The sequence below is a fragment of the Pogona vitticeps genome, chromosome 3 (assembly GCF_051106095.1).
Source record: "Pogona vitticeps strain Pit_001003342236 chromosome 3, PviZW2.1, whole genome shotgun sequence".
Taxonomy (NCBI): Eukaryota; Metazoa; Chordata; class Lepidosauria; order Squamata; family Agamidae; genus Pogona; species Pogona vitticeps.
The window spans coordinates 260,858,814-260,880,315 of NC_135785.1; the positions used below are offsets into that span (position 1 = coordinate 260,858,814).

Genomic DNA, 21,502 nt, shown 5'->3' on the forward strand with positions numbered 1-21,502 from the left:
TCCGGCGGGTCCAAAATGGCCGCCGGAACAGCCGAAATGGCGGGGCGCAGCGTTTTCGCGCCCTTGGTAAGCAAGGGGAGCGCGCGAAAACGCTGCCGGAAGCCCCGAAATGGTTGCGCGCAGCCATTTCGGGGCTTCCGCAGCGTTTTCACGCGCTCCCCTTGCTTACCAAGGGCGCGAAAACGCTGCACCCCGGCCCCTTTCGGCTGTTCCGGCGGCCATTTTGAAGCCGCGGAACAGCTGATCGGCGGGTCGCAAAGCGAAGGTCGGTAAGCGAACCGCTTACCGACCTTCGCTCTGTGAATTTTCCCCTATGTAGGTGCCGTTTTGCGATCGCATTTGCGATCGCAAAAACGGCATCGTTGCGCGGAAACAACTACAACATGTACGTATACCAGCAACGAAAAGAGTAACTGTATATTAGTTATGAAAAAGAATAACTACATAAAAGTAAACAGTATGTTATCACTGAAATTTATGCAATTAAGACTATCTGTCTATACAGGATGTTTAAACTGTAGAAAGAAGGCAATAAACCGCAGAAGCCTCTGTGCTGCAAAGTCAGAAGACCAGCCGTCATAAGATCAAATTCGCGCACCAGAGGGAGCTCCCGTCGCTTTGTCCGAGCTCCTGCCAACCTAGCAGTTCGAAAGCATGTAAAAATGCGAGTAGATAAGTAGGTACCACCACGGTGGGAAGGTAACAGCATTCCGTGTCTAGTTGCGCTGGCCACGTGATCACGGAAACAGTCTACAGACAAAACGCTGGCTCTACGGCTTGGAGACAGGGATGAGCACCCGGCCCTAGAGTCCGACAGGACTGGACTAAATGTCAAGGGGAACCTTTAACCTTTACTATATACATACAGACAAGGTTGTGGCACTAAGATAACAGGCTCTGTTTGTTTCACCAGAAGTGCCCTTATTGGGGTTTTTTTTTTTTAAAGAGGCATTGTAAATTTCAGCCATTGTTTGTGACAACGTTTAAAGAATACCAGAAAGTGATCATTGGCTGTTACCAAGTTTGACAAAAAGAGTTTTCCATGGGAAGGAATCCCTGTTATATGGTAACAGCAACCCAAAACTTAATGGAGGTATTGTTACTTTGTGGTGGTACACACCGGGTGGACTAAGGTAGGCGAATGCCACCCCTACCCTGACCCACTTCCTCTGGATGCTGCCTTTGAGTGGGCCGATGCTGGAGGGGGTGGGACACTGAACTGCAAGTTCGCACCCATCTCTAATTAGGTTGGATGGTTGTCTGCATCAGTGCCCCATTACAAAACATTCACTCCAGGTTCAGAATGGGACAACAGATATTACAGTATATGTTATTGGTGTTGTTGTTTAGTCATGTCCGACTCTTCGTGACCCCATGGACCAGAGCACGCCAGGCCCTCCTGTCTTCCACTGCCTCTTGGAGTTGGGTCAAGTTCATGTTGGTAGCTTTGATGACACTGTCCAACCATCTATCTCATCCTCTGTTGTCCCCTTCTACTCTTGCCCTCACATTTTCCCAACATCAGGGTCTTTTCCAGGGAGTCTTCTCCATAGTATAGTAGTATAGAGAGTATATACAACACAATAAAGACCTAAACTGTCCCACAATACTGTATATAGTATACAGTATAGCTGTGGGTCCGATGGCAATTTTAATTGTATTTTAATTATTTTATCTTTTACTGTATTGAATTTTAATTGTTGTAAGCCACCCAGAGACCTCTGGGTAGTGTGGGCAGCATATAAATTAAATAAATAAATATATTTTACAAAAACTTGTTCTTGATTTTTCATTTAAGGATACAAGTTACAAGGCTACATAGGTACAATGTCAAAAACTTCTCATGGGCCATTAATTTTTGCAGGCACAGATAATAACATTGGCATCTCATATTTCAGGTATAGCGCATCCAAAGCCTCAGATTCAATTCTGAAAACTATCAGTGAAAACAATTTTCAGGCTACCTGGCTCAAAAGGACGCTGGAAAGGGACCTCCCTTGAGATGGTGAACAGCTGCTGCCTATCAAAAGCGGCACTGGAATCTAGAATTAATTAAGAGAGCTTTATCTATTATTCACTGTTGAAAAGGACAGTCAAGCACTTGAGCCACCTGAAATTCCCAACATTTTATCGTTCCTGAACCTGTCAAGATTCCTGTAAGTACCAAGCGACACCACTGTAAAACACTCTGGGACAGACTTACATGGTTGAGGCGCAAATATGCAGTGCTTTCCTTCTGCCAGTGGAATGGCATCTCAGCACAGCATCACCAGAACAATAACACTCTGTCAAACAGGATAGGATCAGAAATTCCTAAGCTGTAAAAGGTCAGAAGCCACATACGTGCCAGCAGGAAGGAATTAGGCTACTTCAGTAGCACTGGATGAGGCTGTACCAAGCACGCACATTTCTACTGACTCTACTCTCAAAATCATACTAAATGCCAGTTTTGTATTATGTAGAATGAAACTGCAGCTGATGTCAAGATGCTTCAGCCTCCCCTGCTAAATTGCTGGACCTCCTCTCCTATAAATGAATACTGTATGCCTTTTCCAGTCCCTACATACTCCATTTCCTTCTCTTATGGACGTATAGATTGTTATTGTTAATGTTTAATGAATTCCAAATCAGGCTACCAATTCTCATGGTTGCTGGGTCACTCTATAGCACAGGAAAAACTGGAATTAGGGTTCAGAATCTTACCGCTCCGTTTTGTTTCATTGTGCAAGCAGCGGTACTTTTTCAGAGCTTGCTTCCAGTACATTTTTGTACAAGTTACACTCCACCATGCAGAAGAGGTCTCTGGCCATAATCTCATAATTTGAACTCAAAAGCTACCAGTGTAATTTCCAGGAGTCTGGGACCAGCCATCATAGCTAGTTGTTTGACAGTCTAGCAAAAAAGATCTGATTGCCCATAAGTAACTGTCTGCCATCAAGTCAATTCTGAATTGTGGCAACCCCTTTCAGAGTTTTTTAGGTACAGAGTCCTCAGAAGTTGTTTACTACCTTCTTCTGTGGGCATCCTGGGACTGTGTAGATTGCCATCTGAGACAGACAGCGGGGAACTGAGATCCCAACCTTTGGCTTCATAGCCAGATACCTAACTCATTGAGTTATTCAGCCAGTTGCTGATTACAGTGGTGCCTCGCTTAACGATTACCTCGTTAAACGACGAATCCGCTTTACCATGAGGTTTTTGCAATCGCAAAATGATGTTTAGATAGGGAAAATTCGCTTGATGATTATCGGTTCCCTGCTTCGGGAACCCATTTTTCACTAGACAATGATTCTAAAACAGCTGATCGGTGGCTCTAAAATGGCCACCCGTTGTGCAAAATGGCCCCCCGCTGTGCTTTAGGACGGATTCCTCGCTTTACAGGCACCGGAAAATGGCTGCCCTATGGAGGATCTTCGCAAAACGAGCAGGTATTTAACCCACTGGAACGCATTGAACAGTTTTCAATGCATTTCAATGGTTTTTTTAAATTCTCTTGACAACAATTTCGCTTAACAGCGATTTCAACGGAATGGATTATCGTCGTCAAGCGAGGAAACACTGTATCTATATGCACATGAAAAATAGAGGCATCATTTACACTGCTCATACTATCGCTTTCCAGAAAGACTGAACTGTAACAGGAACCTGTCAACCTTAAAGCCTAACTGAGTCTTGGTGATTAGAAAAAAGCTGTAGCTAGGTGGATCAAGCTTGAGAGTTCAATTCCCCATCATGCCTCCTGGAAGAAGAGCCAGCCTGCTGTAGGCCCTGACAAGGAGCACAACAAGGAGAACCCAGAGTGGTGGCAGAGTGCACTTGCTCCATGCAGCTTAAACAATTCAGCTTAAATCCACAGAAATTCTAGTTAAAAGGATCTGATAAGACTGCAGTTGCCAGCTTGAAGTCCCAGATGTTCTTGGACTAAACTCCCAGGAGTTTTCACCACTACTGGTAGTTGTGCTAGCTAGGACTTCTATTTAGCTGAAGTCCAAAAAAAATCTGTGGCCCCAAGGGAACCACTGTGTGGTAGGTGATGGGAGGGAAACTCTGACTGAAATCTTTAGGAGTTGCTCATTGTCTGAAAAAACAAAAATGGGTTAGAAGAACATAGTTTCATCACCTACAACACTGGTTCTTAACCTTGGGTTACTCAGGAGTTTTGGACTGCAACTCCCAGAAGCCTTCACCACCAACTGTGCTGGCTGGGGTTTCTGGGAGTTGCAGTTCAAAAACATCCGAGTAACAAAGGTTAAGAACCACTGTCGCGACTGCCACCTCCTCCTACGTCACCACAAGAGATGACAGGCCACGATCCCTCACACACACACACACAGTACTTCGCTGCCACCAACCACACATAAACCTGACACTTCAGACTATGTATGGATTTTAAAATAAAAATGATGTTTTATTGAATACATAAAATGTAAATCAATGAATGAAAGAATCACTTGTCAAACTATATTTCTCAGACCTTAATCCTGCACAGTTCTTGGTTACTTAACACACAGTCACCTAACCTATATCTAACCCTCTCACTCTCCCACTCATTCCCCTACAACAACCTCTTCCCTCCTTGTACACCCCCTTATATACACAAGCTCCACCCCTATAAGACCCACCTCCTGCCCTGCCATAGGCCAGGAAACTCCAGCCTTAGCCAAGACAGGCAGGTGACGTCATGGCACACGTCACAACCACTGACCTACAAGGCACTTGCACTTACATCGGTAAAGGTAAAGGTTCCCCTTGACAATTTTTGTCTAGTCGTGTTCGACTCTAGGGGGCGGTGCTCATCCCCGTTTCCAAGCCATAGAGCCAGCGTTTGTCCGAAGACAATCTTCCATGGTCACATGGCCAGTGCGACTTAGACACGGAACGCTGTTACCTTCCCACCAAGGTGGTCCCTATTTATCTACTTGCATTTCCACGCTTTTGAACCGCTACGTTGGCGGGAGCTGGGACAAAGCAACGGGAGCTCAATCCGTCGCGTGGATTAGATCTTACGACTGCTTGGTCTCCTGACCCTGCAGCACAGGCTTCTGCGGTTTAGCCCGCAGCGCCACCACGTCCCTTACATCGGTATATCCCTCAAAATAAGACCTAACCTTAAAATAAGCCCCAGTGAAGTGACACCTCGCCACCCGACCTTGTGCAGCAACCAGAAGAAGATGACATGACTGTATTTGAATAAACATAGATTGTTGTACATGAAACAAATAAATCATCCCCTGAAAATAAGCCCTAATGTGTTTTTTTGGAGCAAAAATTAATATAAGACCCTGTCTTATTTTCAGGGAAACACAGTATATGCATACTATATATAAACAGGTGTGACAGTAATTCATGTTTCTATACAGTGGTGCCTTGACTTACGGACGTCCCTACTTATGAAAATTTCAACTTGGGAAAAGCTCCGGATGCAAAATTTTGCTTGTGGCTGCAGCTTCCAAAAGCAGAGGAAAAGGGCAGGAAATACAAACTGTTGGTGGCAAAGAAGCTGCTTCTTTGTAGCTCTTTCGCCCCAACAGTTAGGAAAAGGGAGGCTCAGACACCTGGGCTTCCACAGCTGCTGCCACCGCCCCCGGGAGGCAAGTTGCCAGACCATCTCAGCTCGGCTCAGCTTCCCAGGCTTCCAGCGGCACCGCAACCGGCGCCACTGGAGGCTTCCTCGCCACCGTGACCACCGCCACCAGAGGTCTCCCGACCTTCCCCACCGCAGGCTTCCCGGGCTTACGTCGTTCTGGGTGGCTTTTGCAGGGTGGGATTGGGCTGGTGGGGTCATGTTTACATTTATTTTTAGATTATTTTTTTTGCAGGCCCAGGGGCTTGCAGTGTTATATTTTTATTTGGGAGGGATATTTTTTAATTCAGCCGGAACGGATTAATTGGTTTTCAATGCATTCCTATGGGAAATGGTGCTTCAACTTAACAAAAATTATGACTTACGGCCAACGTTCCAATATGGATTAATTTCGTAAGTTGAGGCACCACTGTAATTGCAAGACTGTTGCACACTGACAAGCACAAACAGATGGCACATGGTGGTATAAGAGTTGAAAACTTACAGTGGCTCAGCTTCTCAATGAAAATGGAAAATAATAACAGATGACAAAGAAAAGGCAGAAGTGCTCAATTACTACTTCAGCTCAGTCCTTTCCCAAAAGACAGTCTATGACCCTCCAGGGGAATGTTAAGAAAAAAGGGAGGGGAGAGGATCGCAGCTTGACACTGAGAAACAAATACTCAGAAAATACCTTACTACACTTCTCCCTTGAATTGCAAGGATTTGAACAGCAACATTTAGTTATCCATGCTTCCCCCCTCCCAATAAATAAATAAATGTTCTAGCACTCTCCCCAGCCATCACATGGAGCTGCCATGGCTGGAAAGGGGGCTGCTGTGCTGGCAACAATAGGGCCCTAGGTAAGCCCAAGACCTACCTTTCTCAGGCCCCTTCCCGGAGACAAATCGCAACACAGTATTTATTGAATATTTCTTTATTTATTGAAATATTGGGAAAGGGTATACAGTATAACCAAAACTGTGCTGCTCAAATCCATGTAATTCAAGGGAGTAGTACAGTAAAGTGCTATGGCATACAGTATTTCCAATAAAAGTCATTAACACTGAACAAGGTGGATGCTTGAAGCTGATAGCAAGTGATTCAGTTTGAGAAATTCATCCATTCATTCGTTCTATTGCATTTTATGCCACCTTTCTTTCAGTGAAGGCAGCAAGGCAGCTCACAAAATATTCAACAACTGAAAACACGACAGATTAGAAACAAGAAAAATATACAAGCTACACATTTCTGAAGCACATAGTATCACAGGTCTGCCTTTGAGTGAGTATTTAGGAAGTGGACTTGATGAATTTACCCTCACTGAAAAGCTCTCATTGCCAAATTTGGGATTTCCCAAGCTGCACTTTGTCCTAACCTTTTCAATAAACTTAAGTGACTAAGTTTAAATGCTGGAACAGCCAAAAGATGAACTTATTTGGTTATCAAGAATTCTCCCTGAGTTATATGCAGTCTCTTTTCTTCTGCTCCAGTTTTTCTTTAATCACAGTTCGTCCCGAGGGCTAAAGGGGAACATCCTGATTTCTGTTTTATACCTTCATGATTTGGAGGAAATGGCCACTGCTTATCCAATTTGGAAATCACAGCAAATAATAACTAGGACCAGGAAAAGAAGAAGATGATAAAGAAGAAAGAATAAAAAGAACAAAAACCAACAATCACACAGGACATGGAAATCCATGCACAGGAGGAGAAGAGCTGAAAAGTCCTTCAAAAAAACATAAATTTAGAAACCATTTGCATCAGGTCAATTACCTTCTTCAGGAAAAGCAAGGGATGTATCACACTAAGTTGGCACACATATGAAAAGTTTTTTTATATATTCATCTGCCTCCAATTTTCTTTTCCCAATGAAGGCCAGCGAGTTGCCCCTTGGCTTATACAGAGGAATTTCTTATACTTCCAAGTATAATTTCCTACTCCATACTCAAGAGGCAGGGCCTCCTCAAACACACAGTAGCCTTTGCTGCTGCAATATGTCCCCTGATACAGACAACTGGACTTCCGGATTGCTGCAATGCAAAGTATCACCCATGACCTTAAAACTGACTTGCCCATCACACAGTACCATCAACAAATAAGAGATAATAATAATAATAATAATAATTCCAGACTATGGAATGCCCTCCCGACTGAGATTCGTCTGGCGCCGACACTGATGACATTTCGGCGCCAGGTCAAAACCTTCCTGTTCCAGAAGGCTTTTAACTGAAATAATATTAGCTGTGGGTCCGATGGCAATTTTATATATATATTAATTGTATTTTAATTGTTACATATCTTTATTGTATTTTAAATGCTGTAAGCCGCCCAGAGACCTTTGGGTAGTGTGGGCGGCATATAAATTAAATAAATAAATAAATAAATAAATAAATAAATAAAATCTTGCATCAGTCTTGACCCATGACTGAATGCACAATAAAACTGTGCAAGCAATTTTGAGCCAGGAGTCTTGTGTCATAAGTAAAACGCCTGGCAGGATCAGAAGAGGGCCTCCAGATGCAACTTTCCTTGCAAGAATTTCATCTGGGCAATCCACAATAGATCAATGCCCCACTTCCTCTCCATCCTTGACCCATCCTAATCATGGGACTGTGACTAGCACAGGAAACTTTCTGTTGAGTTTTCGGATGTGGGTTGATCCATCTATTTTAGACTGCTGCACGTCACTGGGCAGACTGAGAGCTTTAACTGGAGTTTTAACACACTGTTTTAATTGCAGTTCAGCTGTTGTTGCTTTAAGCATGGAATTAAGCATGAGAAATAAACAAAGAAGATATGGCTTTAAAATACTCACTTTGGAAAATACAGTCTGTGGGATAGCACTTTATTCAATAGGCGGGAAAAGATGCTAGCAGAGAACACTTATTTAATTTATTTATTATTTTATGCATAATAGGCCTCCCTCCTCACATACCATGGTGGGGAGTGGAATCACCCCAAACTAACTCCCTGGAGCAGTAGATTTCAAAGCAGGAATGTCCCTCAAACATGCTCTCCAAGAACCTGCAGGATTTCACAGAAGCATCTCGATTTCTGACCCGCAGGTCTCTTTTACAATGTCCTGTTATATCTCACGGGGGTACAAGAGGGCATCATAAAAAAGAAACCTGGATCCCACTGGGGTCTTAAAGGTGGCACTGAAATTACTGTATAATTTTAACTGTGGTGAGCTGCCTTAGGTCTCCTATGGAGAGAAAGGCGGCATATAAATTAAATTTAGGGGGTGGGAAAAATGGGCACACACGTAAAGGATCGTTGTGAGGTCTCGCCACCCATTTTACTAGCAGGAGGAAAATATATCTCTTTTTAGAGAGCATTCTTTGCCATTCTCGCCCACCAGGAAAATATGGGGAAGAGTCCCACCCCCAAAATAACTGCAGATGATCTCCCTTCCCCGTTTCTTTAAGGGAATCTCATTCCGTGCCCGCATGGGGAAGGGGGTTCAAGGGACTCCACTTCTCACGACCTTAGTGACGACCCGTGTGGTCCGGGGTTAACCCCTGAATTAGCTGAAGGCACCCATCCTTTGACAAACCTCCACAACCCGGGGAGAGGTGGGCGGGGAGAAAGGGGGGAACTATTCCGGGTGTACTTGTGAACGCGCTGACACGCTTGTTTCATCTCACACACACTCACACACACACATTCCCCGTCCCTACCCCGCCGTGGCGTCACTCACAGAACTCGGCGATGTAATAAGAGACGACGTAATTTTCCTCGCACCAGTCGAGGGTGGACGTCGGCGGGCCCCAATAGCCCTCCCGGTCGCCGGCCGGGGCCATGGCGGGCGCTCTTTTTCCTTTCTCCTCCGGGGCGACCTCCGCTCTGGGACTCCCGGGAGCGAAGGCGGAAAGGAAGCCGGCCCCGGCCCCTGCTCTTCTTCTTCCTCCTCCCCCTCCTCCTCCCGCCGCCGCCGCCGCCGCCGCCGGATGGGCCCACAAGCGGAGCCGGCTCCGCCTTCCCGCCGGCTCGAGGCGGGGCGGCGGCGGAGTGAGGCCCGCCTGGCTAGGCCCGCCTGGCCTCAGGCCCGGCCCGTTACCATGGCGACCGGGCTGCGGCCTACGCGGGGAAAGCCGAGGCGGGAATCTCCCTCAGCCCGGGAGGAGGAAGGGGAGCGCCAAGGGCTTCAAAGAAAACGCCGCATCACCATCATCATCATCATCTCCTTTCGCACTAGCCATTTTCCTAGGCGCCCCTGACAGGAACCCGAAACCTTGCGCTTCCTGAGGAAAAGGAAAAGTTACTTTCCTTTACACAGGCAACAGCTCCCCCAGAATCCCACAACCAGCTGTAGTTCTGAAAAGTAACGTTTTGCCCCTCAGCGTTCCTGAGGGACAGTAGCCAGGAAAGTCCTGCACAAGTACCTGTCCCCCAAGTTTTTCACAGAAATGTAATAAAGAACGACATCACTATTCCCTGTCTTTGTTTTTTTTTTTTTTTAGTAATAACAGAATTTTGGCATAGACTATGTCTAGATGGGCGGCATATAAATGGAATAAACAAACAAACAAACAAACAAACAAATAAATAAATACATAAATAAGACAATCCCCCCATATTTCTCTGCCTAATGGTAAAGCCGGCCCAATTCACTATGGCGACAATAGACAAAGGGGCCGTACCACTTCGGACTTCAGGGGGGTGGGGGTTGATTTTAGCATTTGTTTCCCACTTTAGTTTTGCATTTGGATACTTCCAAGGTGGTTTACCAACTCGCACTACAAACAGTTTGTTTTTTTGCGCCATCAAGTTGCCTCCGGCTCACGGCAACCCCATGAATGGGCACGCTCCAAAAAAACCCCTAGCTTCAGCATCCCTGCTCAGCTCTTGTGAACAATCTGTGGCTTCCTCTAGGAAGTCAGTCCATCACATATTGGGTCTTCCTCTTTTCCTGACGCCTTCCATCTTTCCTAGAATTCTTGTCTTTTCCAGAGAGTCTTGCCTTTTCATGATGTGCCCAAAGTAGGCCAGCCTCCATTTTTATATTTTTGCCTCCAGAGACAAGTTTGTATTTCTGGCAGCCACAAAGCTTTCCTGCAGCACTACATTGCAAATGAGTCAATTTTTTTAAACTCTCAGCTTTCCTTAAACCATCCAACTTTCACATCCCTAGAGGGTGATTGGAAATACAGTACAGGACTGTAGCTGCTCTCAGCTTTGGTCTCCATTGACACAGCCTTACACTTGGTGATTTTTCTAATGCCTTCTTGACACAGCCTCCTTCTGATTTCTTGTTTGCAGTCTGCCTTTAAATTTATGACTGAACCAAGGTATACAGAAGCTATATTTCCAATAGTTACCCCTTATCGAGGACATCTCAGAAGCTTTTCAAGCTTTATATCAAGCTCTTCCTGACCCTAAGCCTCTCCACCCCCAAAGCAACCGAAAATACGGTAAAAGCAAAGCCCAGTGCACCGGTCCCATATCACATTGTTTTGCCTTGCTGAGAAAATTCTGTTATATTTATTCCTCTTGCAAGAACGCCTTCGGATGTATAGTACCTCAAAAGCTGGTGTTACCATGTTTCCCTCAAAATAAGATAGGAGCTTATACTGTATTAATTTTTGCTCCAAAAACACATTATGGCTTATTTTCAGGGCATGTTTTGCTTTTTTAATGTGCAACACTCTTGTTGTTTAGTCGTTATGTCTGACTCTTCGTGACCCCATGGACCAGAGCACGCCGGACCCTTCTGTCTTCCACTGCCTCCCGGAATTGGGTCAGATTCATGTTGGTTGCTTCGATGACCCTGTCCAGCCATCTCGTCCTCTGTCGTCCCCCTTCTCCTCTTGCCTTCACACTTTCCCAACATCAGGGTCTTTTCCAGGACGTCTTCTCTTCTCATGAGATGGCCAAAGGATTGGAGCCTCAGCTTCAGGATCTGTCCTTCCAGTGAGCACTCAGGGTTGATTTCCTTTAGAATGGATAGGTTTGTTCTCCTTGCAGTCCAGGGGACTTTCAAGAGTCTCCTCCAGCACCACAGTTCAAAAGCATCAGTCCTTCGGCAATCAGCCTTCTTTATGGCCCAGTTCTCACTTCCATGTTCCACACTCTGCATTGATTCAAATACAGTCCTGTCATCTTCTTCTGGTTGCTGCACAAGCGTGGAAGGTGTTGTGTCACTTAACTGGGGCTTATTTTTTGGGTAGGGCTTATAATACGAGTATCCAAAAAAATCATATTAGAGCTTATTTTCAGGTTACGTCTTATTTTCAGAGAAACAGGGTAGCAACCCATCCTCCCAGCCCAGACCAATGGAGGATCTACATTTTTTCCTGCATTCTTCTCAAGAGGTTTCTCAACATTCTCCTCAAATTCCTCCGCAGTTTCAGAGCAAGTCCTGCACAGACACTTGAGGTCAAGTGAACTAATAATGCCCAGCCCACAAATACTTCTCAAGGCTTCTGGGGAGTGCTTGCTTTACATACCAGAAAGCTTGTCTTGCTTTGTGGTATGGAAAGTCAAAATAGCAGGGAGACGTGGAGGTGCAACCTGCTCGGTCTCTTTGCTATGACTCGGATCCCACTGGGATCCTGACGTTCTCTCCTCCCCCCCCCCCCCGACTGAGTTTAGGCAAGGGGTCTGAAGACTCATCCTGTGGGGCTGGGACACTAGCTGAGAAATCTTGTCAGATCGACGGTATAGGGTTGTGCTGGAGGGGAAAAGATGTGCACCCATGTGATCTATGCCCAAAATTGAGAACCAGGATTGACAAATCTTTACGGGCTTCACTAAACAATCATTGAAAGGTCAGACATTCGAGTTCTGCAGGATTCTTCCTCGGGCTTGGCCTGACAGAGTTTAGGAAGGAGAGAGAAATAGAAAAATCATCCTAGCTAGTGGTGGATGTTGCCGTCCCCTTCCAGAAGAAGGGAAGGGGAAATCCCCTTCTGAGTATTCTCTACCTGGAAATCCTGGAAAAGGTTGCCATCAGTCAGAATTCATTTGAGAACACATGATTATTATTACAGTGGTGCCTCGCTAGACAGTTACCCCGCATGACAAGTTTTTCGCTAGACGTTGACTTTTTGTGATCGCTATAGCAATTCGCAAAACAGTGATTCCTATGGGGGAATTTCACTGGACAATGTTTGGTCCCTGCTTCGCAAACCAATTTTCCCTAGACAACGATTTTGACAGCTCCCTCCACGCTCGCAAACAGGTGTTTTCGGGACCTAAGCTTTGCAAGACAGCGATTTAAACAGCTGATTGGCGGTTAGCAAAGCGGCTTTCCTATGGCCAATCTTCGCTAGGCAACAACGATTCTTCCCCATTGGAACACATTAAACAGGTTTCAATGCATTCCGATGGGGAAATGTTTTTCGCTAGACAATGATTTCGCTAAACAGCGATTTCAGTGGAATAGATTATCATCGTCTAGCGAGGCACCACTGTATTATTAATGGAAATATAACATTTACATTTTACTTGTTAAGGTGCTTTTGAAACGTAAGTTTCTTAGGGCTTTATTGCCTTAAAAACTAGCTAATTCCAGGTAATTCATAATTACAATGTTTCTGGTAACTTGTTACTTCTAAGCTGTAAGTGGTATAATAAGGGATCATATGCTGAAACACATTCAGTTTCTGAGCTTGAAAGTAACATAGTTAAACATGACGAGGTAACTTTGTCACAAGGATGTAATAAAGTTACATCTCTGTATACTGTAATGAGTAGGAATTAAGTTACTTCATAAAAAGTTAATATTTTTCTAGTTACTTTTAAAAGTTTTATTCTAGAAACATGTTCAGAAACACATTGAGTGGAGTGTTTTTCAAGTTTTACAGCAGTTATCAGTCGATCTTTTTTTGAAATAACAAAAGCAATGGGGAAATAATCTGACATTTCGAAACACTGCAATAATTATCAACAAATACCTTTGCAACTGCTATTGTCTTCCATGTTGAAAAAAAAAATATTCAAAAGTCCCTTTGTGCCCTTTAAAGAAGGTGTCTGTGTGTGTGGGGGGGGACATTTAAAAATTAGTTGCAATATATCGGTCTTTTAGCCCCCTCCCCCCAAAAAATAGCCCGAGGAACCAGCAATAGCAACACAGGATGTCCAGCACTCCAAAACATCCAAGGATTCAGAAACCTTGAATGATGGAAGCCCTCAAGCAGCAGTTCCTCTGGTGTGGGGCAAGGAGGTGAAAGGGGGAAATTGCTTAGAGTAGAAATTCAATTAGATCATCCGCCTAGAGTGGTCTAGATAATTGACTAGATAGGCAGGATATAAAATAAATAAATAAATAAATAGCTATGAATGCAAGAACAGATGATTCTAGAGATGGACACGAAGTGCTTCGCCATACTTTGTTGAACTTTGTCAAAATTCGTCAACATTTCTTAAAATTCATATACGCAGTACCACAGGTCCTCCTTCTTGGGCAGCTGTCCAGCCCCGACAGCAGCTCAGGCTTCCGTTCTGTGCCTCCTCCAGCATTCCACCACTCAGACGAGGAAGCGGGCTGGGGATTCTTGCTGGACAGCCATTAAGTGGTTGGTTGCCAGAGGAGGCAGGGAAGGGAACCCTGAGCCCCTGCCCAGACTGTACACCTACTCAAGAAGGAGGACCTGGATGGTGCACACTGGGGCAGCTGGCCAGAGGGTGGAGGGGAGGGAATTGTGATGAAGTGCATCAGGATCTTTTCCAGGGAGTCTTCTCTTCTCATGAGATGGCCAAAGTATTGGAGCCTCAGCTTCAGGATCTGTCCTTCCAGTGAGCACTCAGGGTTGATTTCCTTTAGAATTGATAGATTTGTTCTCCTTGCAGTCCAGGGGACTCTCAAGAGCCTCCTCCAGCACCACAATTCAAAGGCATCAATTCTTCAGCGGTCAGCCTTTTTTATGGTCCAGCTCTCATTTCCATATATCGCTACTGGAAAAACCATAGCTTTGATTATGCAGACCTTTGTTGGCAAGGTGATGTCTCTGCTTTTTAAGATGCTGTCTAGGTTTGCCATCGCTTTCCTCCCAAGAAGCAGGCGTCTTTTAATTTCATGGCTGCTGTCACCATCTGCGGTGATCGTGGAGCCCAAGGAAATAAATTCTGTCACTGCCACCATATCTTCCCCTTCTATTTGCCAGGAGGTGATGGGACCAGTGGCCATGATCTTAGTTTTTTATGTTGAGCTTCAGACCACTTTTTGTGTTCTCCTCTTTCACCCTCATTAAGAGGTTCTTTAATTCCTCCTCACTTTCTGCCATCAGAGTGATATCACCTGCATAAGCCGCCCAGAGACCTTTGGATAGAGTGGGTGGCATATGAGTTAAATAAATAAATGAAATGAAATAAATAAACATCTGAGGTTGTTGATATTTCTTCCAGCAATCTTAATTCCGACTTTGGATTCATCCAGTTCAGCCTTTTGCATGATGTATTCTGTATATAAGTTAAATAAGCAAGGAGACAATATACAGCCTTGTCGTACTCCTTTCCCAATTTTGAACCAATCAGTTGTTTCATATCCAGTTCTACCTGTTGCTTCCTAATAGCAGCTTACTACACTAATTAAGTCGTAACCAGACTAGGCCCTTTTGAGTCAACAATAGTGTTGAATAAGGGAGGATCTCCCTCCCTTATTACAGTGGACCCTCTACTTACGGAATTAATCCATATTGGAATGGTGGCTGTAAATCGAAAAGTCTGTAGGTCGAATCTCCATTGACCTACAATGCATTGAAAACTGATTAATCCCACAACTGGCAGTTTTTATTCTATTTTTGTTACATTTTGGTTTTTTTCTGGTCTGTAGGTCGATTCTCCGGCTGCAAGTCGAATCTAAATTTTGCAGCCAGAGAAGTCTGTAACTCGAAAAGTCTGTAAGTTGAGCCGTCTGTAAGTCGAGGGTCCACTGTATATAGCTTAGCATAAAAAGTACAAACACAGCTGTAGCACAGATAAAAACATGACGGGAGGATAGCAAAACTATCTCAGTCTTTCTATTGTAGATGACAATGTTGGCACACATGCACTAATAAGAGTGACAGGTTCTGCTGATGAGTGGAGCTGCAGAAACAGGATTCTTTCACTTCCTGCAGTATGTGGCACAATGGATCTCAGTATTTCTAACCGCAAAGCCAGCCCCTGATCTTCCCTGTTAGAAGAATGAGATTTTTTTTCTTTGACAGATCCCGAGTCTGGCAATCTCGTCTCTTGCAGGGCAACAATGTCCATCTGCAGACTGCTCACTTCCACGTCTATGACAGCTGTCTTGTGCGCATCATCTATTTCCTGCAGATCGGCAGAGAAGCCAGGCATCATTGTCCGAACATTCCAGGTGCCCAGCATAACAAGAAGCTGACGGCATATACCTTTTAGTAGGCATCCTTCAGTCTCGAAAGACTATGGTAGCGTGTTCTGTATGGAGGACTTGGAACAGCGTCTAGTGTGGCTGAGGAGGCCAATTCGAGAGTTACAATCTCTTCCACACTGAAGACAAATCCAATCTGTCCTCTGTCCAGCTCCCTGGTTTTGCTTCCTTTGTGACTTCCTCTTTGCCTCAGCCTGCTGGACAAGGGTCTCTTCAAATTGGGAGAGGCCGTGATGTACCACCTGCCTCCAGGCTGAACGATCAGATATCAGAGTTTCCCATCTGTTGAGGTCTATTCCTAAGGCCTTCAGATCCCGCTTGCAGATATCCTTGTATCGCAGCTGTGGTCTCCCTCTGGGGCGATTTCCCTGCACTAATTCTCCATATAGGAGATCCTTTGGAATCCGACCATCAGCCATTCTCATGACATGCCCAAGCCAGTATAGACGTCGCTGTTTCAGTAATGTATGCATGCTGAAAATTCCAGCTCGTTCTAGGACTACTCTATTAGGAACTTTGTCCTGCCAGGTGATACCAAAAATCCGTCGGAGGCAACGCATATGGAAGGTGTTCAGCTTCCTCTCCTGCCGGGCACAAAGTGTCCAGGACTCACTGCAGTACAGGAGTGTGCTCAGGACACAGGCTCTATAGACCTGGATCTTGGTATGTGCTGTCAGTTTCTTATTGAGCCATACTCTCTTTGTGAGTCTAGAGAACATGGTAGCTGCTTTCCCAATGCGTTTATCCAGCTCGACATCTACAGAGAGGGTGTCAGAGATGGTTGAGCCAAGGTACACAAAGTCATGAACAACCTCCAATTCTTGTGTGGAGATGGTAATAGAGGGAGGTGAGTCCACACCCTGGCCCATGACTTGTGTTTTCTTCAGGCTGATTGTTAGTCCAAAGTCTTGGCAGGCCTTGCTGAAATGATTCATGAGTTGTTGGAGGTCTTCAGCAGAGTGGGCAACAATGGCTGCATTGTCTGCAAAGAGGAAGTCCCGCATGCATTTCAGTTGGACTTTGGTCTTCGCTCTCAATCTAGAGAGATTAAAGAGCTTTCCATCTGATCTAGTCCGGAGATAGACACCTTCTGTTGCAGTTCCAAAGGCATGCTTCAGCATGACAGCAAAAAACATCCCAAAAAGTGTTGGTGCGAGGACACAGCCCTGTTTCACTCCGCTTCGGATGTCAAAGGGATCCGATGTTGAGCCGTCAAAAACTACAGTGCCTTTCATTCCATCGTGGAAGGACCTGATGATGTTAAGGAGACGAGGTGGACATCCAATCTTGGGAAGTATTTTGAAAAGGCCATCCCTGATAAACCAAGTCAAATGCTTTTGTAAGGTCTATGAAGGCCACTAAGAGTGGCTGTTGTTGTTCCCTGCATTTCTCCTGCAACTGTCGGAGGGAGAATACCATGTCAGTGGTGGATCTATTAGCTATAAATCCACACTGTGATTCTGGATAGACTCTGTCGGCAAGCACCTGGAGCCTCTTCAGCACAACACGGGCAAGTGGCTTCCCTACAACGCTAAGAAGAGAGATACCACGGTAATTATTGCAGTCACCCCTGTCACCTTTGTTCTTGTACAATGTGACAATGTTTGCATCCTTCATGTCCTGTGGTACTCCACATTCCCTCCAGCAGAGACAAAAGATTTCATACAGTTTGGTGATGATGATCTCCTTACCGCATTTCAGCACTTCAACAGGGATGTTGTCCCTTCCAGGTGCCTTTCCAGAGGTGAGGGAATCCAAGGCCGCATTTATTTCTGCGAGGGTTGGTTCGCTGTCCAGCTCTTCCAAGACAGACAGGCACTCAATGTTATTTAATGCTTCTTTGGTTACTACATATAAATATAGCTCGGAGTAGTGCTGCACCCAGCGTTCCATCTGCTGTGCTCAGTCCTGGATGATCACACCTGTAGCAGACTTCAAGGGAGCAGATTTCTTCTGTAATGGACCTAAGGCCTGCTTGATACCATCATACATTCCTTTGATGTTACCTGTGTCCGCTGCTATCTGTATCTGAGAGCAGGGCTGAAGCCAATAGTCATTGGAGCATCTCCTGGCAGCCTGTTGGACTTGGCTACGAGCGGCTCGAAGAGCTTGCAGGCTGTACTCGCTAGGACAGGTTTTGTATGCTGTTAGAGCTCTTCTCTTATCCTCAATGGCTGGCATTAACTCCTCCGAATGGGCTTCGAACCAGTCAGCCATCTTTCTGGTCTTCTTGCCAAAGGTGGACAAGGCGGTGTTGTAGACAGTGTTCTTGAAGTGTTCCCATCGTTCAGGTGCATTTACATTAGCTGGACCTGGAAGGGTTTCCTCGAGTGCTTGGGCAAATTCCTTCACTTTTCTTTGATCGCGAGTCTTGTTGATGTCAATACGTGGTTTTCCTTCCTTTTTCGTGTGATACAATTTCTTTGTTCGCAGTTTTACTCTACTGCACACCAGGGAGTGATCAGTATCGCAATCAGCACTCTGGTAGCTGCGTGTGATCGTAACACTAGGAAGGCTAGAACGTCTAGTGAGGATCAAATCGAGCTGATGCCAATGCTTGGATCTTGGATGTCTCCAGGAAACTCTGTGTTGCAGCTTCGTATTAAAGAATGTGTTGCTGACACAGAGACCATAATAACAGCAAAACTCCAGTAAGCGTTGGCCATTTTCGTTCAGCTTTCCAATGCCAAAACAGCCTAGACAAGTGGGCCAAGAATTGTGATCAGCATCAACTCTAGCATTAAAGTCTCCAAGAATGAACAGTGACTCTTTCAGGGACTTTTTTTATAGTAGCTGCCAGATCGTCGTAGAATTTGTCTTTCACTTCTGTAGTGGATGACAGTGTTGGTGCATATGCACTAATGAGGGTCCTGATGATGAGTGGAGCTGCAGAGACAGGATTCTTTCATTCCCCACAGTGGGTGGAACAATGCATCTTAGAAGGGTGTTTCTGACTGCAAAGCCAACACCATACTCCCTGGTCTCATTTGATGGTTTTCCCTGCCAGAAGAATGAGAAGTTTTTTTCTTTGACAGATCCCGAGTCTGGCAGTCTTGTCTCTTGCAGGGCAACAATGTCCATCTGCAGTCTACTCAGTTCCATGTCAATGACAGCTGTCTTGCGCACATCATCTATTTCTTGCAGGTCGTTAGGAAAGCCGTAGTCAGGAAAGCCAGGGGTCATTGTCCGTACATTCCAGGTGCCCAGCTTTAGGGCAGAAGTTTTCTTATGATTGTTGCATGGTGCACGGTTGTCGATCTGCTTGTCGGGTTTCACCCTAAACCCCACGCACCCCGTGAGGTTAACAGACTGTGGCGAGGTAGCCACAGTATCTACCTAGTGAGGTGCAATGACCTCTCCCACCGTCAGAAGTAGCCCCTGGCGTCCTGCTCTACGCCAATTGAGCAGACTCTTATAACCGGTAACTGCTACTTCCCGTGTTGTTTCGACGCTGTATGAGAAGCTGGAGTGTCCTCTCCAGAGCACAAAGCCTGGGTAAAATAATATGGAGGATAGGCTGTTACCCAAGCAGCAAATCCCCCCTCTCCACGTTGCTGAAATGGTCCAGTGGAAAGGCAAGAGCCAATACAACTGGTTCCAGCAACGTCGCAGGAGTTGGCAGAATGAAAGAAAATGCCTCCGGGACTCCAGCTCCGGATTTTGCCTCGAGGTTATCTCCTGAAGCCCTTTCCATAAGTGGATATAGCCACAAGGCAGTGGAGGTTTAAATTTGGAGTTTTCCTTCTCCTAGATGGGCTGCCTTCCAGGGCTGAGGAGCCCCACCTACCCGGCCTGCTCTCTTTTACCAAATGAAGTAAGAGATAGGATTAGGGAATTCCATGTGACACACTCTCCTCCTCATTCTCTTTTTCAAGCTGAAATTCTGCCCTCCTTCAGGTCATCCATATTCAGCATATTGGGGTTGGAGATAGAGTTAGAGTATTTCGCGCGCCGTTAGACGCGCGGTCCAGTAAAATCAGGATTCAAACTACTAGGCCCTCCCACTAGGCCATGTGATGAGCCAGAACAGAGAGAGAGAAAAAAGCAGACTCCTCCACAAAATGCCTACCTTCCTCTTCCTTCCCAGCCAGAAACTCTTAGGGAGAATGAACACAGGCTCCAGTAAAATCAGGATTCAAACTACTAGGCCCTCCCACTAGGCCATGTGATGAGCCAGAACAGAGAGAGAGAAAAAAACAGACTCCTCCACAAAATGCCTACCTTCCTCTTCCTTCCCAGCCAGAAACTCTTAGGAAGAATGAACACAGGCTCCAGTAAAATCAGGATTCAAACTACTAGGCCCTCCCACTAGGCCATGTGATGAGCCAGAACAGAGAGAGAGAAAAAAGCAGACTCCTCCACAAAATGCCTACCTTCCTCTTCCTTCCCAGCCAGAAACTCTTAGGGAGAATGAACACAGGCTCCAGTAAAATCAGGATTCAAACTACTAGGCCCTCCCACTAGGCCATGTGATGAGCCAGAACAGAGAGAGAGAAAAAAGCAGACTCCTCCACAAAATGCCTACCTTCCTCTTCCTTCCCAGCCAGAAACTCTTAGGGAGAATGAACACAGGCTCCAGTAAAATCAGGATTCAAACTACTAGGCCCTCACACTAGGCCATGTGATGAGCCAGAACAGAGAGAGAGAAAAAAGCAGACTCCTCCACAAAATGCCTACCTTCCTCTTCCTTCCCAGCCAGAAACTATTAGGGAGAATGAACACAGGCTCCAGTAAAATCAGGATTCAAACTACTAGGCCCTCCCACTAGGCCATGTGATGAGCCAGAACAGAGAGAGAGAAAAAAACAGACTCCTCCACAAAATGCCTACCTTCCTCTTCCTTCCCAGCCAGAAACTCTTAGGAAGAATGAACACAGGCTCCAGTAAAATCAGGATTCAAACTACTAGGCCCTCCCACTAGGCCATGTGATGAGCCAGAACAGAGAGAGAGAAAAAAGCAGACTCCTCCACAAAATGCCTACCTTCCTCTTCCTTCCCAGCCAGAAACTATTAGGGAGAATGAACACAGGCTCCAGTAAAATCAGGATTCAAACTACTAGGCATATACCAACCTATTGAATTTAAACTTGAAGTGATGACTGGTGATTTGAATGAAGGAACTGGGTTGGAAACTGGAGAAAGATTGCAAAATCGTCACACCAAGATCAACTCATTTTTCTGACCAGCAATTTATTTCCAGTTCATTTTGATGGTTTTAAATTGTACCAATCATGTAACAATTCATTCCTTACCTGTATGGTATGTGTGCATATTCCTATTAATTCTTTTCCCATCCTCAGTCCCTAGGGAAGGCAGATGCCATGACTGCCATGCAGTGGCACTGTGATTAATTTTTAAATTTTGTAGCTGGTGCTATATTGATAGATCGATAAACCGAGGCCTACAGATTTACAAAGACAAACTCAATGTGGTTTGACTTCTGTGTGCCATTTTTCTTCTTTACTGCTTGATGTGTCACCTACTTTATGCCAAGCGGCACAGCCGTACAGGTGATGGTCAGGACCATGGTGGGCAATGCATTACTTCCAGAGATGCAGACACCACAGATAAAATATTCTCAAATGAAAATCCCTTTCCGCCATA

At 45.3% G+C, this 21,502-nt stretch overlaps 1 protein-coding gene across 2 annotated transcripts in view; it reads right to left on the reverse strand.

Moving 5' to 3' along the window:
• The window catches only part of ACER3 (alkaline ceramidase 3), a 48,040-nt gene extending 38,408 nt beyond the window's left edge, over positions 1–9,632 (reverse strand). The window contains exon 1 of one of the 2 annotated variants that reach the window (XM_072993463.2): positions 9,267–9,632. In XM_072993463.2, coding sequence (XP_072849564.1) covers positions 9,267–9,369 — 103 coding nt within the window. In that variant the 5' untranslated portion in view covers positions 9,370–9,632. The remainder of the gene's footprint in view (positions 1–9,266) is intronic. The other variant, XM_072993464.2, reaches the window with a different exon arrangement.
• Positions 9,633–21,502: the final 11,870 nt, after the last annotated feature.